Source organism: Lithobates pipiens, unplaced genomic scaffold, assembly GCF_037356315.1.
Source record: "Lithobates pipiens isolate NorthernLeopardFrog02 unplaced genomic scaffold, aLitPip1_a1.2 Scaffold_16, whole genome shotgun sequence".
Lineage (NCBI taxonomy): Eukaryota > Metazoa > Chordata > Amphibia > Anura > Ranidae > Lithobates > Lithobates pipiens.
The window spans coordinates 243,638,913-243,660,208 of record NW_027507748.1 but is presented as its reverse complement, the minus strand read 5'-3'; the positions used below and the strand labels follow the sequence as shown (position 1 = coordinate 243,660,208).

Genomic DNA, 21,296 nt, shown 5'->3' with positions numbered 1-21,296 from the left:
GAAAAAAGTTGTATCTAAAAACGTTAATCTTTTATTTCCCCCAATTACACTGACATATACTCTTGATAAAGATGCATAACCGGTTCCTGACCAGCATACGCCGATGTACGTCGGCAGAATGGCACGAGCAGGCAAATGGGCGTACCTGTTCGTCCCTTTAAATTTGCCGCCCTGCCATCGCGAGCGTGATGCCGGTGGCATGCTCGTGTGCTGGTCGGGACCCCTGTGAGTCCGGTCGCAGGTCCCGCGGACTCGATCGCCACGGGCATACCCGCGATCGTCTCACGGGGCAGCTGAGCGAGGAAATTCCATTGTAAACGACATCTCCCCGTTCTGCCTAGCAACTAGTGACTCTGATCTCTGCTCCATGTGATTGGAGCAGAGATCAATGTTCACTAAACTAAAGCCCGGCACACACCCCTAGGAACACTTAACCCCTTCACTACCAGTGTCATTTACACAGGAATCACTGCATTTATATAGCAGTGATTGCTATATAAATGACAATGGTCCCAAAAATGTCCGATGTGTCCACCATATCGCAGTCACAATAAAAATGTTTGATCGCCACCATTACTAGTAAAAAAAAAATAGATAAATAAAAATGCCATAAAACTATCCCCTATTTTGTAAACGCTATAACTTTTCTGCAAAAAAATCGATTATTTTTGAATTTTTTTTTTTTTTCCAAAAATAATGTAGAATACGTATCAGCCTAAACTGAGCGAAAAAAAATATATTTTTTATATATTTTGAGGGATATTTATTACAACAAAAAGTAAACAAAAATGTGTTTTTTTCAAAATTGTCGCTCTATTTTTGTTTTATAGCGCAAAAATAAAAACCGCAGGGGTGATCAAATACCACCAAAAAAGCTCTATTTGTGCGAAAAATAGGATGTCAATTTTTTTTGGGAGCCACGTCGCATGACCACTTAATTGTCAGTTAAAGCGACGCAGTGCCAAATCGCAAAAGTCGTCCTGGTCTTTGACCAGCAAAATGGTCTGGGTCTGAAGTGGTTTAATTATGTATATACATATACATACATATATATATAAAATATACATTAATTATATATTTACACATAAGCTCAATGCCCTTATCGAGGGTTGCCCAACTGCTGACCCTCTGATGTAGGGTTGCCACCTTTTCTTCAAGCCAAACCCGAACATTTTCACGGCGCATGGCAATTTTTTTGTAGTACATGCTATAGGATTGTAAAATACCTTGGGTTACCCAAAAAGAGTAGTAATGAAGTGTGCTACAGTGAACAGTTGCTATAGCCAAATTTCATTAAAAGTGGGGGGACTTAAAGGGGCATGATTAAATAAAACAAAAGCATTTAGTGTACCCATAAAATATGATTCGATTAATAAAAGAAATGTCAGTGAAAATAGCTTACCTTAAAAGTGGACACTGTCAGCCAGTAGAGCAGTGGACGGTGTCAGTAGGGCAGAGGACGGAGTCAGTAGAGCAGTAAATGGTGTCAGTGGGGCAGAGGACGGTGTCACCCGGTGAGAACTGTATATATGGATGCTGTCTGGGGAGTGGAGAACAGCATATATGGTGGGGGGGTGTGTAAATGGTGTCAGTAGGACAGAGGACGGTGTCAGTAGAGCAGTAAGCGGTGTCAGTAGGACAGTAAACGGTGTCAGTAGACCAGAGGACGGTGTCAGTAGAGCAGTAAATGGTGTCAGTAGGGCAGTGGATGGTGTCACCCGGTGAGAACTGTATATATGGATGCTGTCTGGGGAGTGGAGAACAGTATATATGGGAGGACTGTATATATGGATAGTCTATGGAGGGGGGTGTATGTATAGTGTATGGTGAGGGGAAGGGGGTGTGTAAATGGTGTCAGTAGAGCAGTGGACGGTGTCAGTAGGGCAGTGTACGGTGTCAGTGGGGCAGTAAATGGTGTCAGTAGGGCAGTGGGCGGTGTCAGTCGGGCAGAGGGGTGTGTGTATAGTGTATGGTGGGGGGAGGGGGGTGTATGTATAGTGGGGGAGGGGTGTGTGTATAGTGGGGAGGGGTGTGTGTATAGTGTATGGTGGGGAAGGGGGTGTGTGTATAATGTATGGTGGGGGAGGGGGGTGTATGTATAATGTATGGTGGGGGAGGGGGGTGTGTATCGTGGGGGAGGGGGTGTATGTATAATGTATGGTGGGGGGAGGGGTGTATGTATAGTGTATGGTGGGGGGAGGGGGTGTATGTATAGTGTATGGTGGGTGGGGGAGAGGTGAGAGTACTTTGAAAACCTGACAATGAAAAAAACTTACCTTACAAGCTTGGCTGCAGTCCCAGCGCGATCTCTGCACACATTCCAGAGCGGCAGGGAATGGGGAGGCTCCGCCCACCTCCTTGTCCCTTCTACAGCCAGAGGATTGGAGGAGAGCACCATGGAGGCTCCGCCCACCTCCTTGTCCCTTCTGCAGCCAGCCAGGGGATTGGAGGAGAGCACCATGGAGGCTCCGCCTCTGCATCCTGACTCCCGTCCTGTACTCAGACAGCTAAACAAGAGCAGAAATTAATAAGCGCTAAGCCGCTGCGGACCCCGAAATTGAGGAGACACGGCCGCGCAGGAAGGGAGCCACTGACGGGTCTGAAATGAATAATGTGCCCGGGTCTCAGGTGGTCAGAGGCACATGTTTCAAAACCCGTACTGTCCGGGTGAATCCCGGACAGGTGGCAACCCTACTCCGATGTGGCCTGCCATGTCTTGCTCTGAGATGGCAAGTCAGCATGCCCAGATTGCAGGTTCCCGACCCGCCATCTCCGAGCATCAGCGCAAAGAACGGAGCTGTCGCTAGAGGAAGCAGAGCCGATGCTTCCTGTATAGCGCCAACTCCTTCACAGGCAGAGTGATACCAAATGTACTCCAGCCTGTGACAGGAAGCATCCTCTCTGCTCTCTACAGCAGCCACATGCTTCTGTTTTCTGCCACACTAATGCATTGGAACCCGCGATTTGGACGCCAGTACCAGAGCCGACCAGCAGTAACAGCCAGCAGTACAAGTACCAGTCAGTATTATCCGCCAACAGTACAAGTAAATTAATTTTGTTGCTGAGATTATTTATTTTTCTTTTTTTTTTTATGAAAAGCTGTACAGAAAAAAAAAGTAGCCGCTGGGTGTAGATACACACACACCGAGATAACAAGAGATATATACACACTCACACACAAGATGCATATATAACAAGAGATATAGATATATATACATACACACACATAACAAGATACATATATAACAAGTGATATATCTCTTGTTATCTAGATATATCTGGACAGAAGCAAATTATTTCATTTACAATTAGTATATTTATAAGCCTCCTTCCTTTTGTTGCTCGTTTTTTGTTGTTATAAATGCAGGATATTTCCTGGTTCCTGGGGGGAGGAGGAGAGGTTTGCATAGCTAAGGGGTGGCAACTTCCTCTGACACTGCCGTTGCTATGGAAACCTGACCTGAAACCTATTTCACTGCTTGTGTAGCACTGAGCATGTGCGAGATTTGCAAGGCTGAGATCCAGGAAGAAATACAGTCTGGCTTCAGATGCCCAAACCTAAGATGGCCACGGTCTGCTGCTATAAAAATGCTGTAATAACCTAACAAAACAGACCTTTGTTTACAGACTAACTTTACTAGAATGCATTAAGCTTGTGTATGATAGGTTATTTTTATTTAAAAAGTCAAATTTTGGCCAGAAAACCACTTTAAGCCAGGAATGCAGGCAGGAGTGTTTGCTTAGCTGAGAAAGCCCCTCCTCCCGATGAAAAGAAATAATTCCCATGAAAATGCATAGGCCAAAAACCAGAAGCAATTGAAAAAATTTAAAAAAGGTTAAAACAAGAAAATATAATATATTGTACCTTCCTATCTATTTACTAATGCTGGCAGCATAATGTTGATTGAATTTTGTTCTGCTTTATTTTAGCTTGACAGTGTCTATATGTGTTTTTTTTTTTTTAAGTCATGTTCACAATGACAATTTTTTGTCAACAGGGTATCAGCTGGTGCAGAGGTTCTGTTCTGCAAAGAAGAGTGCACAGTAGCTATAGACACAGGAGCAGCTTACATCACTGGGCCAGCTAGCTCAGTATCTGTCCTCATGAAAGCCATTGGGGCCACACAACTCCCTGAAGGAGAGGTAATCCAAACAATATTGAGTTTATATAAAAATAGGTTCCGGTATTTTTCCATATGAGAATCTTTCCTTAACACTAAATTACTAATTGTAGTTCGCATACCTAGACTCTATATTTAACGACTTCAGCCCCAGAAGGTTTTACCTCCTTCATGACCAGGTCATTAACCACTTGCCGACCGCCGCACGACGATATACGTAGACAGAATGGCACGGGCAGGCATATGGGCGTACCTGTACGTCCCTGCCTTCCCGCGGGTGGGGGGCCCGTTCAGAAGCGATCCGGGATGAGGGGGCGGCCATTCGTTCATGGCCACCCCCTCGCGATCACTCCTGACGAATGAAAATGCTGTGTGACATCACTTCCTCTCCTGTAATGTAAACACAGGCAGAGGAAGTGATGTAATCTCTCCTCGTGTCGGTCTTTTTCGTTCCGGCACCGAGGAGAGAGGATCGGTGAGTTGCACCTAACACTACACTAACAATAGAACACGCCAGGCACACTTTTCACCCCCCGATCACCCCCCAATCACCCCTGCCCCCCCAGTCACAGTGACACCAATTGCTTTTTTTTTTGCATTGGTGTCATTTGTGACTGTAATAACTGTTAGGGCAGTTAGGGCTAGCCCCCTTTAGCTCTAGGGTACCCCCCTAACCCCCCCAATAAAGGTTTAACCCCGTGATCACCCCCCGTCACCAGTGTCACTAATAAGCGATCGTTTTTCTGATCGCTGTATTAGTGTCACAGGTGACGCTAGTTAGGCAGGTAAGTATTTAGGTTCGCCGCAGCTTTTTATAGCGTCAGGGACCCCCATATACTACCGCATAAAGCCCCCTGATTGCCCCCTAGTTAACCCTTTCACCAGTGATCACCATATAACTGTTACAGGTGACGCTGGTTGGTTAGTTATTTTTTTTTTGTTTCAGGGCACCCGCCATTTATTACCTAATAAAGGTTTAACCCCCTGATCACCCGGCGGGTGATATAAGTTTGAGGGTCAGATAAGGTCTGCGTCGCCCCAGCGTCAGGTTAGTGCCAGTACCGCTAACACCCACGCGCAAAGCATACACCTCCCTTAGTAATATAGTATCTGATCAGATCTATATTAGCGTTGCCAGCATTTTAGGTTTCCCAAAACACATTTTTAGCGGGATCAGCCCAGATACCTGCTAGCACCTGCGTTTAGCCCCTCCGCCAAGCCCAGCCCACCCAAGTGCAGTATCGATCGATAACTGTCACTTACAAAACACAACACACATAACTGCAGCGTTCGCAGAGTCAGGCTTGATCCCTGCGATCGCTAACAGTTTTTTTTGTAGCGTTTTGAAACAGTCGCTGACAGGCTAGGTGCTTTTTTACCTGTGAGTCTCACTAGTGTACCCCTAAATTTAGAGCCCAAAATGGCAAAGCGAAGGTACACTAGTGAAGAGGCCTACACGTTTCTGAGCATGACAGATAGTGAAGAGGACGTCACTCATCTGTCAGATTCAGGCTCAGAATACGATCCTGTAGAGGACAGCGGCTCCATGACAGATAGCTCTGACGACGGAGATGAGGTCCCTGTTAAGGACAGGTGTGCCCGATCCCGAATGTATTCTGTTGTTCAGGTGCAGGAACCGCAGGTCACTCATATGGAGCAGAGACGTACTAGAGCCGCTCATCCTTCTGGTGAACTGGCAAGCACCAGCAGCCTAGTACACCCTGGACGTACATCCAGCACTGCAGTAACACGTGGTGACGTGGCGAGTCCCATAAGTGCAGTTCAAGCTGGCGAGGTGGCAAGCACAAGTAGTGTCCCGCTGCCACCAAGACAAAGACAAAGACAGGCCCGTCGTACCCATAGTGCCCTTCCTGCAGAATTCGCCAATCCTAATTGGGTGCCCACCACTTCTGCAGAATCCGTACTTCCCCCATTCACTGGCCAACCTGGCATTAACGTGGAAACAGTTGATTTTACGACACTTGACTTTTACTCACTGTTTTTCACCGAAGATCTCTATAGATCTATTGTGGACCAAACCAATTTGTACGCTGGTCAACACATCGCCACTATTCCCCAGTCCGCCCTTGCTAGACAATGGAAACCAGTTACGGTTTCCAAATTTAAAATCTTTCTGGGCCTCTCCCTCAACATGGGCATAACCAAAAAGAGTGAGTTGCGGTCATATTGGTCCACTGACCCAATTCACCATATGCGCGTGTTCTCTGCTTCCATGTCCAGGGCACGATACGAGCTGATTTTGCGGTTCATGCACTTCAGCGACAATGAACTCTGTCGTCCTCGTGGAGACCCTGAATACGATCGGCTCTACAAAATTCGGCCCCTCATAAACCACTTCAACCAACGTTTTGCAGACTTGTTTACTCCCCATCAAGTTGTCTGCGTTGATGAGTCCCTGATTAAGTTTTCTGGTCGCTTGTCATTCAAACAATACGTCCCCAACAAGCGTTCCAGATACGGGGTCAAGATGTATAAGCTCTGTGACAGGGCCACAGGCTATACACGTAGTTTTATGGTTTATGAGGGTAAAGATAGTCACGTAGAGCCGGAGAACTGCCCTGACTACATAGGAAGCGCTGGCAAGATAGTGTGGGACATGGTGTCACCCTTATTCGGAAAGGGGTACCACTTGTACGTGGACAATTATTACACAAGCGTGCCACTGTTTAGTCACTTGTTTGATCAGCAGATTGGAGCATGTGGCACCGTGCGACCTAATCGCCGGGGCTTTCCCCAGCGGCTTGTAGAGTCCCGTCTTAGGCTGGGGGAGAGAGCCTGCTTGCGCAGTAATAATTTGCTCGCTATGAAGTGGAGGGATAATAAGAATGTTTTTGTTCTTACCTCCCTTCATGCAGACACGACGGTCCAAATTCCTACGGTGACTGGTATTGTGGAGAAACCCCTCTGTGTCCACAAATATAACCTTAATATGGGAGGGGTGGACCTCAATGACCAGTTGTTGGCGCCGTATCTAGTTGCCCGTAAGGCCAGACGCTGGTACAAAAAAGTGTCTGTTTATTTATTCCAATTGGCTATACTGAATGCTTATGTACTACACAAAGCTTCAGGACGGACTGGATCCTTCCTTAAATTCCAGGAGGATATCGTCAGAGCCCTTCTGTATCCAGGCGGTGCTCCACCTCAGGTTCCCCAACCAGATGCAGTAACCTGGCTGCATAAGAGGCATTATCCTTATGTCATCCCGAGTACCCCTACCCAACGAGCCCCCCAAAGAAAATGTCGTGTCTGCAGAAAGCGCGGATATAGGCGTGACTCCCGTTATTGTTGTCCCCGCTGTCCTGACAATCCTGGTCTTTGCATTGGTGAATGTTTTGAACGCTACCATGAACTAGTTGAGTTTTAGAGTAGGGTACAGCATTGCACAGGCTAGGCACACGTTCACAGGGTCTCCCAAGATGCCATCGCATTTTGAGAGACCCAAACCACTGGAACCGTTACAACGGAAGTGTTAAAGTTACATAAAAAAGTGTTTAAAAAAAAAAAAAGTAAAAAAAAAAAAAACCCAAAAAATATATAAAATAAAAAAACCAAAAATAGTTGTCGTTTTATTGTTCTCTCTCTCTCTATTGTTCTGCTCCTTTGTACTGTATTCTATTCTGCAATGTTTTATTGTTAACCATTTTTTGTTTTCAGGTACGCCATTCAGCTGTAGCGTGGATTTATTTATCTTGACAGCAACAGCGTTTGCTCCCACGATACGTAAAGCCGCGACTCCAGCGCTGTCGGAGGTGATTTCACCACCACAGTTAAAAAAGAGCATATATGCCGAAGCATGGGGGCATACGGGGTGGAGGAGCGATCTGCTCCTACCTTTTGCGGGAGGATGCCCCCATGCTTCGGCATATATATATTTTAGGCACAGATTGTGTTAAATGTGTTATTTTTTGCTATTTTTTTTTTGTATTTGCTTTGCAGGTATGGTAAGTCCTACTATTATACTGTAATGTTACTTTGTTTTATTGTTAACCATCATTTGCTTAGCAGGTACGCCATTCTGCTGCAGCGCGGATTTATTTATCTTGACAGCAACAGCGTTTGCTCCCACGATACGTAAAGCCGCGACTCCAGCACTGTCGGAGGTGATTTCACCACCACAGTTAAAAAAGAGCATATATGCCGAAGCATGGGGGCATAAGGGGTGGAGGAGCGATCTGCTCCTACCTTTTGCGGGAGGATGCCCCCATGCTTCGGCATATATATATTTTAGGCACAGATTGTGTTAAATGTGTTATTTTTTGCTATTTTTTTTTGTATTTGCTTTGCAGGTATGGTACGTCTTACTGTTATACTGTAATGTTACTTTGTTTTATTGTTAACCATCATTTGCTTAGCAGGTACGCCATTCAGTTGCAGCGCGGATTTATTTATCTTGACAGCAACAGCGTTTGCTCCCACGATACATAAAGCCGCGACTCCAGCACTGTCGGGGGTGATTTCACCACCACAGTTAAAAAAGAGCATATATGCCGAAGCATGGGGCATAAGGGGTGGAGCGATCTGCTCCTACCTTTTGCGGGAGGATGCCCCCATGCTTCGGCATATATAAATGGTGCATGTATGCCCACCATTAGAAGTGGGTGGATGAAGGGAGGTATCTAATGGTGGGCATACCCACCGATCAATATTTTTTTTTCGTTCAGCCCACAGGCTGCATGAAAAAAAAATTACAATACCGTATATACTCGAGTATAGGCCGACCCGAATATAAGCCGAGGCCCCCAATTTACCCCCAAAAAAACTGGCAAACTTATTGACTCGTGTATAAGCCGAGGGTAAGACATGCCTGTCCATCCCTGTGTGTGTGTCCGTCCATCCCTGTGTGTCCGTCCATCCCTGTGTGTCCGTCCATCCCTGTGTGTCCGTCCATCCATCCCTGTGTGTGTGTGTGTCCATCCATCCATCCATCCCTGTGTGTGTGTGTCTCCATCCATCCATCCATCCATCCCTGTGTGTGTGTGTCTCCATCCATCCATCCATCCCTGTGTGTGTGTGTATCCATCCGTGTGTGTGTGTGTGTGTGTGTGTGTGTGTGTGTGTGTGTCCAGCCTACCTGTGTCCCGAGCCTTTGTCCCGAGCCTCCGTCCCGTGCCTTGCCTCCTTGCCTCCGTGCCTCGCCGCCGTGCCTTGCCTCCGTCCCGTCCCGTCCCGTCCCGTGCCGTGCCTTGCCTTGCCTCCGTCCCGTGCCCTCTTCGTCGGCGCCTCGGCGGCCATTGTAAAATTCAAAAGCTGCGCCGCCGCCTTCGCCTGTGATAGGCGGAACACTGAATTTCCCAGCAGCCTGTGTTCCGCCTATCACGTACATCGTATCATCCTCGTCCGTAGTACGAGGATGATACGATGTCCGTGATAGGCGGAACACAGGCTGCTGGGAAATTCAGTGTTCCGCCTATCACAGGCGAAGGCGGAGCCGGAGGCGCGGCTTTTGAATTATAGAATGGCCGCTGTCTGTCTGCTCGACACGCTGATCGAGCGGGCAGACAGCGATGACTCGAGTATAAGCCGAGGGGGGCACTTTCAGCCTCAAAAAAGAGGCTGAAAATCTCGGCTTATACTCGAGTATATACGGTATATGCCCAACCAGTTCCACCAACATACTGGTATGTTGCTGGACTTTGAGTGCTTATACCAGAATGATGCCTGCAGGTTTAGGTATCATCTTGGTATCATTCTTTTCAGCCAGCGGTCGGCTTTTATGTAAAAGCAACCCTAGCGGCTAATTAGCCTCTAGACTACTTTTACAAGCAGTGGGAGGGAATGTCCCCCCTCCGCACCATCTTCCATGGTTTTCTCAGGCTCTCCTGTCCCAACAGGGAACCTGAGAATGCAGCCGGTGGTTCCGCCAGCTGACCATAGAGCTGATCAGAGACCAGAATGGCTCCAATCATCTCTATGGCCTAAGACACCGGAAGCTACGAGCATTTCATGACTTCGATTTTGCGGGATGTAAACAGCGCCATTGGGAAATTGGGAAAGCATTTTATCACACCGATCTTGGTGTGGTCAGATGCTTTGAGGACAGAGGAGAGATCTAGGGTCTGATAGACCCTAATTTTTTCAAAAAAGAGTACCTGTCACTACCTATTGCAATCATAGGGGATATTTACATTCCCTGAGATAACAATAAAAATCATAAAAAAATATATATAAATGAAAGGAACAGTTTAAAAAAAAAAAAAAAGCAAAATAAATAATAAAAAATAAAATAAAAAACACCCCTGTCCCCCCCTGCTAAGGCGCAACGTTGAACGCAAGCGTTGGTCTGGTGTCATATGTAAACAGCAATTGCACCATGCATGTGAGGTATCACCACGAAGGTCAGATCGAGGGTACTAATTTTAGCAGTAGACCTCCTCCGTAAATCTAAAGTGGTCACCTGTAAAGGCATTTAAAGGCTTTTAAAAATGTACGTAGTTTGTCGCCGCTGCACGTTTCTGCGCAATTTTAAAGCATGTCATGTTTGGTATCCATGTACTCGGCCTAAGATCATATTTTTTATTTCATCAAACATTTGGGAAATATAGTGATTTTTAGTGCATTAAAATAAAAAAAGTGTGTTTTTTCCCCAAAAAATGCGTTTGAAAAATCGCTGCGCAAATACCGTGTGAAAAAAAAAAAATGAAACACCCACCATTTTAATCGGTAGGGCTTTTGATTTAAAAAAACACTTCATGTTTGGGGGTTCAAAGTAATTTTCTTGCAAAAAAAAATATTTTTTCATGTAAACAAAAAGTGTCAGAAAGGGCTTTTTCTTCAAGTGGTTAGAAGAGTGGGTGATGTGTGACATAAGCTTCTAAATGTTGTGTATAAAATGCCAGGACAGTTCAAAACCTCCCCAAATGACCCCATTTTAGAAAGTAGACACCCCAAGCTATTTGCTGAGAGGCATGTCGAGTCCATGGAATATTTTATATTTTGACAAAAGTTGTGGAAAAAAAGACATTATTATTATTTTTTTTTTTTTTTGCACAAAGTTGTCATTAAATGATATATTGCTCAAACATGCCTACTTTCCAAAATGGGGTCATTTGGGGGGGTTTTGTACTGCCCTGCCATTTTAGCACCTCAAGAAATGAGATAGGCAGTCATAAACTAAAAGCTGCGTAAATTCCAGAAAATGTACCTTAGTTTGTAGATGTGACAACTTTTGCGCAAACCAATAAATATGCAGTTATTGACTTTTTTTTTACCAAAGACATGTGGCTGAATACATTTTGGCCTAAATGTATGACTAAAATTGAGTTTATTGGATTTTTCTAATAACAAAAAGTAGAAAATATCATTTTTTTTCAAAATTTGCGGTCTTTTTACGTTTATATCGCAAAAAATAAAAATCGCAGAGTCAGTCAAATACCTTTAAAAGAAAGCTCTATTTGTGGGAAAAAAAGGACGCAAATTTCGTTTGGGTACAACATTGCATGACCGCGCAATTACCAGTTAAAGCAGCGCAGTGCCAAATTGTAAAAAGACCTCTGGTCATTTACCAGCAAAATGGTCCGGTCTGAAAGTGGTTAAACTGACAATTGCTCGTTCATGCGACGCTGTACTCAAACAAAATGCATGTCCTTTTTTTCCATAAATAGAGCTTTCTTTTGGTGGTGTTTGATCACCTCTGTGGTTTTTATTTTTTTGCGCTATCAGCAAAAAAACACCAACACGTTTGAAAAAAAAAACATTTTTTTACTTTCTACTATAAAACACATCCAAAAATTTTTTTACAAATCTAATTTCTTCATCAATTTAGGTCAACATGTATTCAGCTACATGTTTTTGGTAAAAAAAAATCCCAATAAGTGTATATTAATTGGTTTGCGCAAAAGTTATTGCATCTACACACTATAGGTTATTTTAATGGCATTTTTATTTTTACTAGTAATGGTGGCGATCAGCATTTTTTTTGTGGGGCTGTAACATTGCAGCAGACAAATTGGACATGAAGTGACACTCTTAATCCAAGGTACTACTAATATATATATATATATATATATATATATTATATATACAGTGCAAGCAGTCTAGTGTATATATATATATATATATATATATATATATATATATATATATATATATATATATATATATATATATATATTGTGAGGGGTTAGCTCGGCAGCGGGTGTGTGTGACCCCCTGGATGGGTTCACAACACAAAATCAGGCACAGCAGACAGCGTTGTAGGTGCAAAAAACAAAAGATGCGGTTTATTTATGCTACATGCAGTGATACATATAACAGCCAAACAAAAATAAAACATGAAAATAAATCCTGGTCAGCTTGACCTCTAACTACACACTTAGTTTCCCTGTCTAACAACTGAGTGCAGCCTGGTGCTGCACCAGTCCCTGTCTCTGTTGTAGAGGTTTGCCACACAGGCGTTAACTCACCGCACAGAACAGATATCACACTCCCCAGTCTATACAACACAAAACTGGTTCCAGGATGGAGCATCTCCCTAAGCATGCTGGGGTTTTTTGTAGAGGTCTTAATGAGCCCACTTACTTCAGCTGGGCTCATTAACTCTTCCCCTCTAATTGTAAAAGTCTGCATAAAGCCTGAATCTAGGGCACACATATTTCCCATCCTGGATACAACCAGGTGACTTTACCTGCATGCTGCCACATACCCCCCCCCCCCCCTCTTGTTTCAACCTTGGGGTTGTAACACAAGCAGTCAGACACGCATGTATCCGAGACAAAGCATCCACATTCCCCATTTTAACACCAGGGCGATGCTTAACTGTAAAGTTAAATTCTTGTAGGGCCAGGAACCACCTATTTACCCTTCTATTGGTCTCCTTGTTCTGAGCCATCCACTTTAAAGGAGCGTGATCAGTCACCAGGTCAAAGTGCCTACCTAGCAGATAGTACCGAAGGGAATCTAGAGCCCACTTCACTGCTAAACATTCCTTCTCAATCGTGGCGTAATTTACCTCATGGGACTTCAACTTCCTGCTGAAGTAAATGACTGGGTGCTCTTCCCCGTTCCAGACCTGGGATAACACTGCTCCTAACCCAACGTCTGATGCATCAGTTTGTACAACAAAGTCCTTAGAGAAGTCTGGTGAGTACAACACTGGCTGGCTACATAAGGCTGTTTTTAAGGACTGAAATGCTTCTTCAGCCTCTGGGGACCATTTAGCCATGACAGACTCTTTCCCTTTTGTCAGGTTGGTGAGGGGCACAGCCTGAGAAGCAAAATGGGGAATGAATCGTCGATAATAGCCAGCGATTCCCAGAAAGGCTCGTACCTGTTTCTTGCTGTTGGGACGTGGTCAACTCTGTATGGCCTCGACTTTATTGACTTGGGGTTTTATCACCCCCCTCCCAATAGTGTACCCAAGATATTTGGCCTCCTCCTGTCCAATGGTACACTTCTTTGGATTGGCCGTAAACCCAGCTTCCCGGATAGAGTCTAGGACTGCTTGTACTTTCGGCAAATGTGAGACCCAGTCTGTGCTATGGATAATCACATCATCCAGGTAAGCTGCAGCATATTTCTGATGGGGCCTCAGAATCGTATCCATTTTCCGCTGGAATGTTGCCGGTGCATTCTGTAACCCAAACGGCATTCTCTTATATTGGAATGCCCCATCTGGGGTTACAAACGCAGTTTTCTCCTTGGCCGACTCGGCCAGGGGAATTTGCCAATACCCTTTGGTGAGATCAAGAGTTGTCATATATCGGGCTGTTCCCAGCCGGTCAATCAACTCATCTATACGCGGCATGGGGTAGGTGTCAAATTTTGTAACTTTATTTAATTGTCGAAAATCGTTACAAAACCGCCAGCTCCCATCAGGTTTGGGCACTAGTACGATAGGACTGGTCCAGTCACTCTGGGACTCCTCTATCACACCCAATTCCAACTTCCTTTGAACCTCCCCACGTATTGCCTCCCGTCGGGCCTCTGGTATTCTATAAGGTTTTAGTTTTACCCTTTCTCCTGGCGGGGTGATAATGTCATGCTCTACGCCAGATGTTTGTCCCGGAAGCTCAGAGAAAATCTCTTTGTTACGAAGTACAAACTCTTTAACCTCCTGTTGTTGGGGTTTCGATAAGGTGTCTGCTATTCCAACCTCAGGAACTAAGCAATCAGGCTGTACTTGTGACAAAGTCTCTGCGACTAGGGATTCCCTATCCCTCCAGGCTTTCAGCAGATTGACGTGATAGATCTGCTCCGGCTTTCGCCTTCCTGGCTGTCTAACCCTGTAGTTCACCTCACTAATTTTTTCAATTACTTCGTATGGACCTTGCCACTTGGCCAGAAATTTGCTTTCAACCGTAGGGACTAGCACCAAGACTCTATCCCCCGGGGAAAAAGTACGGGTCTTGGCCCCACGGTTGTACACTCTCTGCTGTGCTAACTGCGCTTGGGTTAAATGTTTCTTTACGATTGGCATTACCTCTGCAATTCTATCTTGCATCAGGGTGACATGCTCAATCACACTCCTGTGAGGAGAACTCTCATTTTCCCAAGTTTCCTTGGCGATATCCAGCAGCCCTCTTGGGTGTCTCCCATAGAGCAACTCGAAGGGTGAGAAACCCGTAGAGGATTGGGGTACCTCCCTAATGGCAAACATCAGATAGGGTATTAGACAGTCCCAATTATTTTCATCTCTATCCACCACCTTCTTTAACATTTGTTTTAGGGTTTTTTTGAATCTTTCAACCAACCCATCTGTTTGGGGGTGATACACAGATGTACGCAATTGTGTCACTTTGTACAACTTGCATAATTCTTTCATAACCCTGGACATAAAGGGTGTACCTTGGTCCGTAAGCAGTTCCTTACAAATACCCATGCGGCTAAAAACAAGAGATAGCTCTTTGGCTATGGTTTTGGCCAAGGTATTTCGAAGAGGAATTGCTTCCGGATAACGGGTGGCATAGTCCAATATAAGCAAAATGTACTGATGCCCCCTAGCAGACTTCATTATCGGACCTACCAAATCCATTGCGATCCTCTCAAAGGGGACCTCAATGATAGGAAGAAGTACCAGCGGGTTACGGAAATGTGGCATAGGTGCCGACTTCTGACACACAGGGCAGGAGGAACAATAATTTTCTGTTTCCTTCATGACCCCAGGCCAATAGAATCTCTGCAGTACCCTCTCTCTGGTTTTCTCGGCCCCAGATGACCTCCCAGAATGTGCCCATGGGCCAATTCTAACACCAACTTCCTGTAAGGTTTGGGCACTACAAGTTGTTCAATGGTTTCTTCTGCCCTTTGAGCCACAGGTCCCTTTCCATAGTGAAGTAAGGATAAGTGCAAGTCTTATCTGGGTTCACTAACTCGCCATCTATTTTCACCACATTTTCCCGTGCCTTTATTAGGGTGGGGTCTTTTAACTGTTCTGTGGCAAAATTTTCCCTGTGAACCTCAAGATCCGAAAACTCCACAGACTGCATGTTTTCATCTGAGGATGTTGGCTCCTCCCCAGTTTCTCGAGTTTCCCCCGCCAATACCGACAAGGGAAATTCAGGAGAGTCCTCACCACTCCCAGAGGAATTCTGGTCATCTTCCTGGTTTATAGGGGCACCAGTGGGGGGCTCAGGACAATCCCAGAGTTCCCAGAATTTTGGAAAATCCCTTCCCACAATAGCATCATGTGGTAAGTGAGACACTAACCCCACCTGATGAGAGAGGTTACCTTTGGGGGTCTCAAAAAACACTGAAGTTACAGGATACTCTCGGGTGTCCCCATGCACACAAATAACAGCCACCCTGTTCTTCCCAGAGACCTCTGTAGTAACTAATTCAGCTTTTATCAATGTTACCAGGTTACCTGAATCCAGCAACACATCAACATTTCTACCATTAATACACATTTTACATAAATGTTTCTCAGGTCCCCGAATGGCAGTGCATGCAACTGTCGCAAACAGCGACTGACGTCTCTCCCTTATAAAGTCACATTGCATAGGCTCATCCACAACGGGGCAATTGGCTGCAATATGTCCCTCTTGCCGGCAGCGGTAGCAAATAATCTTTTTCGCTGTCTCTTGCAGCATGGGCTTCCTGGGCTGCTCCCGCCAGACCTTAGGTAGAACTCCCACCCTCTCACTCTCTCTACCCTCACCCCTTGGAGTCATCTTACCCGCCACTGGGGATGATCTGGTCTTAGGGTGGAAAGTCCGTGAGTCCCTGGAAGAGGTGGTCAGGTTCTCTGTAGCCAAGTACCTCTCAACCAGATCCACAAGTTTATCTGCATTTTCTGGGTCTCCATGGCTTACCCATTTTTGGATGGCAGTAGGAAGAGCTCTCAGGAAACGATCCATAACAACACGTTCCACAATGTTTGGTGCGGTCAAAGTCTCTGGCTGCAGCCACTTTCTGCTCAGGTGAATGAGATCATACATTTGAGACCTGGGGGGTTTTCCAACCTGAAAAGTCCAATTATGCACACGCTGAGCCCGGACGGGCAGGGTGACACCCAGCCGTGCCAATATTTCTGTTTTTTAGCACCACATAGTCTTTTGCTTGGTCAGGCTCTAGGTCATAATAAGCTGTCTGCGATTCCCCAGTTAACAGAGGGGCCACCAGTCCAGCCCACTGCTCCTTAGGCCACTTTTCCCTTTCAGCAGTCCTTTCAAATGTGGTCAAAAACACCTCCGGATCATCCTCTCCAGTCATTTTTGTCAATAAACGGCTCACACCAAAGGATGCGGTATTATTGTAACCACTTGCTTCATTGGTCTGCGGACGTTGCTGTATTAATGTCTCTATTTTCTGTTGAAAATTCTGCTCTTGCTTCTGCAACAGGTCTATGAAGCGGGCTTCAGATTGCTGCTGGGCTTGTTGCTGAGCTTCCAGACTCTGCAGGTGAGCTTTCTGCTGGGCTGCAAGGCTCTGTTGTTGAGCTGCAAGGCTCTTTTGTAAAGCCACATTTGTTTGCTGCTGATTTGCATTTGCTAGAGCCAGCTGTCTCAGTATCTCCTCCATGCTGGCCTTTAAAATAAAAATGAAAAAAAAATGCCAAAATTCTCCACCAACTGTGAGGGGTTAGCTCGGCAGCGGGTGTGTGTGACCCCCTGGATGGGTTCACAACACAAAATCAGGCACAGCAGACAGCGTTGTAGGTGCAAAAAACAAAAGATGCGGTTTATTTATGCTACATGCAGTGATACATATAACAGCCAAACAAAAATAAAACATGAAAATAAATCCTGGTCAGCTTGACCTCTAACTACACACTTAGTTTCCCTGTCTAACAACTGAGTGCAGCCTGGTGCTGCACCAGTCCCTGTCTCTATTGTAGAGGTTTGCCACACAGGCGTTAACTCACCGCACAGAACAGATATCACACTCCCCAGTCTATACAACACAAAACTGGTTCCAGGATGGAGTATCTCCCTAAGCATGCTGGGGTTTTTTGTAGAGGTCTTAATGAGCCCACTTACTTCAGCTGGGCTCATTAACTCTTCCCCTCTAATTGTAAAAGTCTGCATAAAGCCTGAATCTAGGGCACACATATTTCCCATCCTGGATACAACCAGGTGACTTTACCTGCGTGCTGCCACAATATATATATATATATATATATATATATATATATATATATATATATATATATATATATATATATATACATACATATATACACACACATACATACACATACAGTGCAGGGTATATAAAGTGGTTACAACACACTTTGACCTACAGGTAAGCCTAGATTAAGGCTTACCTGTAGGTCCAAGAAATATCTCCTAAACCTACACGGTTTAGGAGATATTTGCCGAAAGACAGGCACTGCTGTCTACGGCGCATGCATCGTGCAGCGTGGCATCGTCAACAACAACGCGTGTCGGCTCCCGTGCACATGCTTCGCTGAATGACAGCGGCGGAGCAGCGAGACCCCACCGAGAAGATGGGTGTGCTGGACTACAGGGACAGCGGTGACGTCGCTGGCTCCTGTGTCAGGTAAGTGACACATAATGGACTAGTATGCGATGCATAGTAGTCCATTATGCTTTGCCTTTGCAGGGAATGAAAGAAAAAGTAAACTCATCAGGGTTTACTTCCTCTTTAAGGGGAACCTTATGGCAGAATTAAGAAAAAAACTCCATACTAGGCCCTTTGGCCATTTTAAGGTGAACTCCACGCCAAAATTTAAAAAAAAGAACGGAGCATGGCCCCCCCCCCAAAAAAAACATACCAGGCTCTTTGGGTCTGGCATAGATTTGAAGGGAAGCTGCATGCCAAAATTTAAGAAAAATTGGCAAGGGGTCCCCCCAAAATTCATAACCAGACCCTTATCTGAGCAAACAGCCAGCAGGCTAGGAAAAAGGGGAATGAGAAAGAGCATCCCCACCCTCCTGAGCCATACCAGGCCGCTTGCCTTCAATATAGGAAGGGTGCTTTGGGGTCCCCCCAAAGCACCTTGTCCCCATGTTGATGGGGACAAGAGCCTCTTCCCATCCTGGCCATTGGTTGTCAGGGTCTGCGGGCAGGGTGCTTTACAGAATCTGGAAGCCCCCTTTAACAAGGGAGCCAGATCCTGCCACCTATGTGAATAGGTAGGGGTACATTGTACCCCTACCCATTCACCAAAAAAGTGTCAAAAGTAAAAACCACATCAGACAGTATTTGACAATTCCTTTATTAAAAAATAAAAAAGTGTCCCGCAATGTCCATCCATCTTCAATCACGCCACCCAACGGACCCGAAGAATAGAGAAAAATGAAAAAGTTCCACCTTAATGGGAGGCATCCCGATGACTGCTGTCTCTTGGCTATGACAGCTGTTATATAGGTAAGGGTGGGGCCACCCAGTGATGTAACCGAGTGACCCTACCCCCTTCTGACATCATGTGATGTCAGACGGGTCATCTGTGATATGTCAGCGTGTGACTCCGCCCTTGCCTATATAAGAGCTGCCAAAGGGAAAAGACAGCAGTTGCCAGGAGGCATCCCATGGGGGCAGAGTTTTTCTGTTTTCTTTTATATTTTTCGGGTCCGTTGGGCGGCATGGTTGATGATGAAAGTACATTGTGGGATTTCTTTTTTTTTTTTTAATAAAGGAATTGTCAGAAACTGTCTATTGTGGTTTTTACTTTTTGACACTTTTTTTGGTGAATGGGTAGGGGTACAATGATCATTCACATAGGGTGGGTGGCTGGGATCTGGGGGTCACCTTGTTAAAGGGGGCTTCCAGATTCTGATAAGCCCCCAGACAACCAATGGCCAGGGTTGTTGGGAAGAGGCTCTTATAGCAGTGCTCGGTGGGATCAGTATAAAAGAACTTTTGCCAATGATGTACTAAATCAAGTTCATTTATTGGATGCACTATTAAAAATTAAAAACAACTGTCAATGAGGATGAAATAAGCATAGATGAGATAAAACAAAACTCATTGTCATTGCCAAACAATATGAAAATGCCCAGTGGTGGGACAATTCTTGCAAAAATATCTGGAATTAGGAATTACCCCTAAAGAAGCGTATTACGAAGCAATGTAGCTTCCTAGATGAGGATACCACCAAAGAATGGCAAACGATTTCAGAATTTTGCACAACAAAATGGATAAAAATCTTAGTACAGCAAAGGGAAAGAAAACTTAGGGTTGCAGAACCCTAAGAGGCAACAAGTTACCCAAGCCTTTGGCTCATCTTGTTTATTTTCCAAATGGATGGAAGTTCAGGAAAAAAATGTTAAGAAAGATGAGGATAATATGATCTCTAAAACTAAAAAAAAAAAAAAAAAAAACTAGAAAGAGACCCAACAGATTATAAATCTGTTTTTGAGTTGAAACGCTCCACGATGGACTCTGTGGGCAACGATTGTCAGCCTTGACAGGGGGCGAGTTCTTGACCCCCCCGCTCCGGTTCTACTTATAACGATAAAAATCACAAGAATAAAAATTATTATAAAAAAGAGGAGGAAGGAACATCAATAGAAAGAAAATTAGAGCTAAACATAAGATTAACAAACAAAAACAACAAAAAAAATAAACAAACACATGGCTATCATTATGATCCGGCCCAACCCATAGAGCATGAACTCGGTCCTATCCCTGGCTCTATTGTATCTGATATTGATCATTTTTCACAATCGATACCAGTTTTAATGCTATCTGCTATAAAAGTTTAGGTATAAGGCCTTCTGATACTGATCGACTTATTAGTGGTAGCTGGTCCCCACGAATAAGTCTTTTTACAACGAAACATACATCGGGGGGGGGGCAGACGTGCTGAGGTCATCGCGATACAACGTAGGTTGGATGGGCGATTGCATGCCGGCTGGCATTTTTTATGGGCGTTTTTACTGCTTTCTATGTAAGTGTATTTCTATATATGTATTAAATTTGTTATACGGAATTATGCTATGGTGAGTCTTCTTTCCATTTCCCTGGAATCCTGAGCCTACTGTGATCATGGTCTGAGGAGGTTGACTATGGGCATGAAATTGCTTGCCTTTTGGTAAGCGCATATTTTGTGTGGTGGTGCTCACGATCCTTGGTGTGTTTTGGTTGCACAGAAGATTGAACACTTTTTATTTTTTATTTTTCATTTTTTATTTTTACATTATTATTACACTTATATTATCACCAGTTTTTTTATTGTTATCACTAATATATATTTTTTACATTTAATTTTTTTTGCTACTATTAATCTAATATTTTTTTTTTTTCCATGAATTCTTATGAAATTAAGGTATTAAGTTTTCACTGGACTATTTTCATTTATTGGACTTTTTTATAACTTCACTGGGATTTTTTCGAATTTCATTATTAACACTTGTTATTTATAATTATTTTTATAAATTATGGTATGTTTGATTTATTAGAGGGGTAGATCAACTTTTTTCACTACTATTGCAATCGATTTATCACTCATAGGTGTTTATATTTAATTGTATTTACAGTATTTATGTATGTGCGCGGCTTTTTTCTTTTGTTACCTCATAGGGATGAGGTACTGAATATTAAAGAAAATGTTTCCTGCTTCCAAAAGTATGCAGTACTCCTTACTTCTATCACCTCCCTAAGGTGCATAAATATTTGATCGACCCCCCAGGGAGGCCGATCATTGCTAGTACAAATAGTTTTACTAGTGGCCTGTCAGTTTACATAGACCACTTGTTACAACCTATGGTCTGTCAACTGGCATCTTATACCAAAGATTCCGGCCACGTTATT

At 44.4% G+C, this 21,296-nt stretch overlaps 1 protein-coding gene across 2 annotated transcripts in view; it reads left to right on the top strand.

The window, feature by feature from the left end:
- REN (renin) overlaps positions 1 to 21,296 on the top strand; it is a 1,244,704-nt gene that overhangs the window by 852,020 nt on the left and 371,388 nt on the right. For both annotated transcript variants that reach the window (XM_077481235.1, XM_077481236.1), the window contains exon 7: positions 3,999 to 4,143. In XM_077481235.1, coding sequence (XP_077337361.1) covers positions 3,999 to 4,143 — 145 coding nt within the window. The remainder of the gene's footprint in view (positions 1 to 3,998; positions 4,144 to 21,296) is intronic.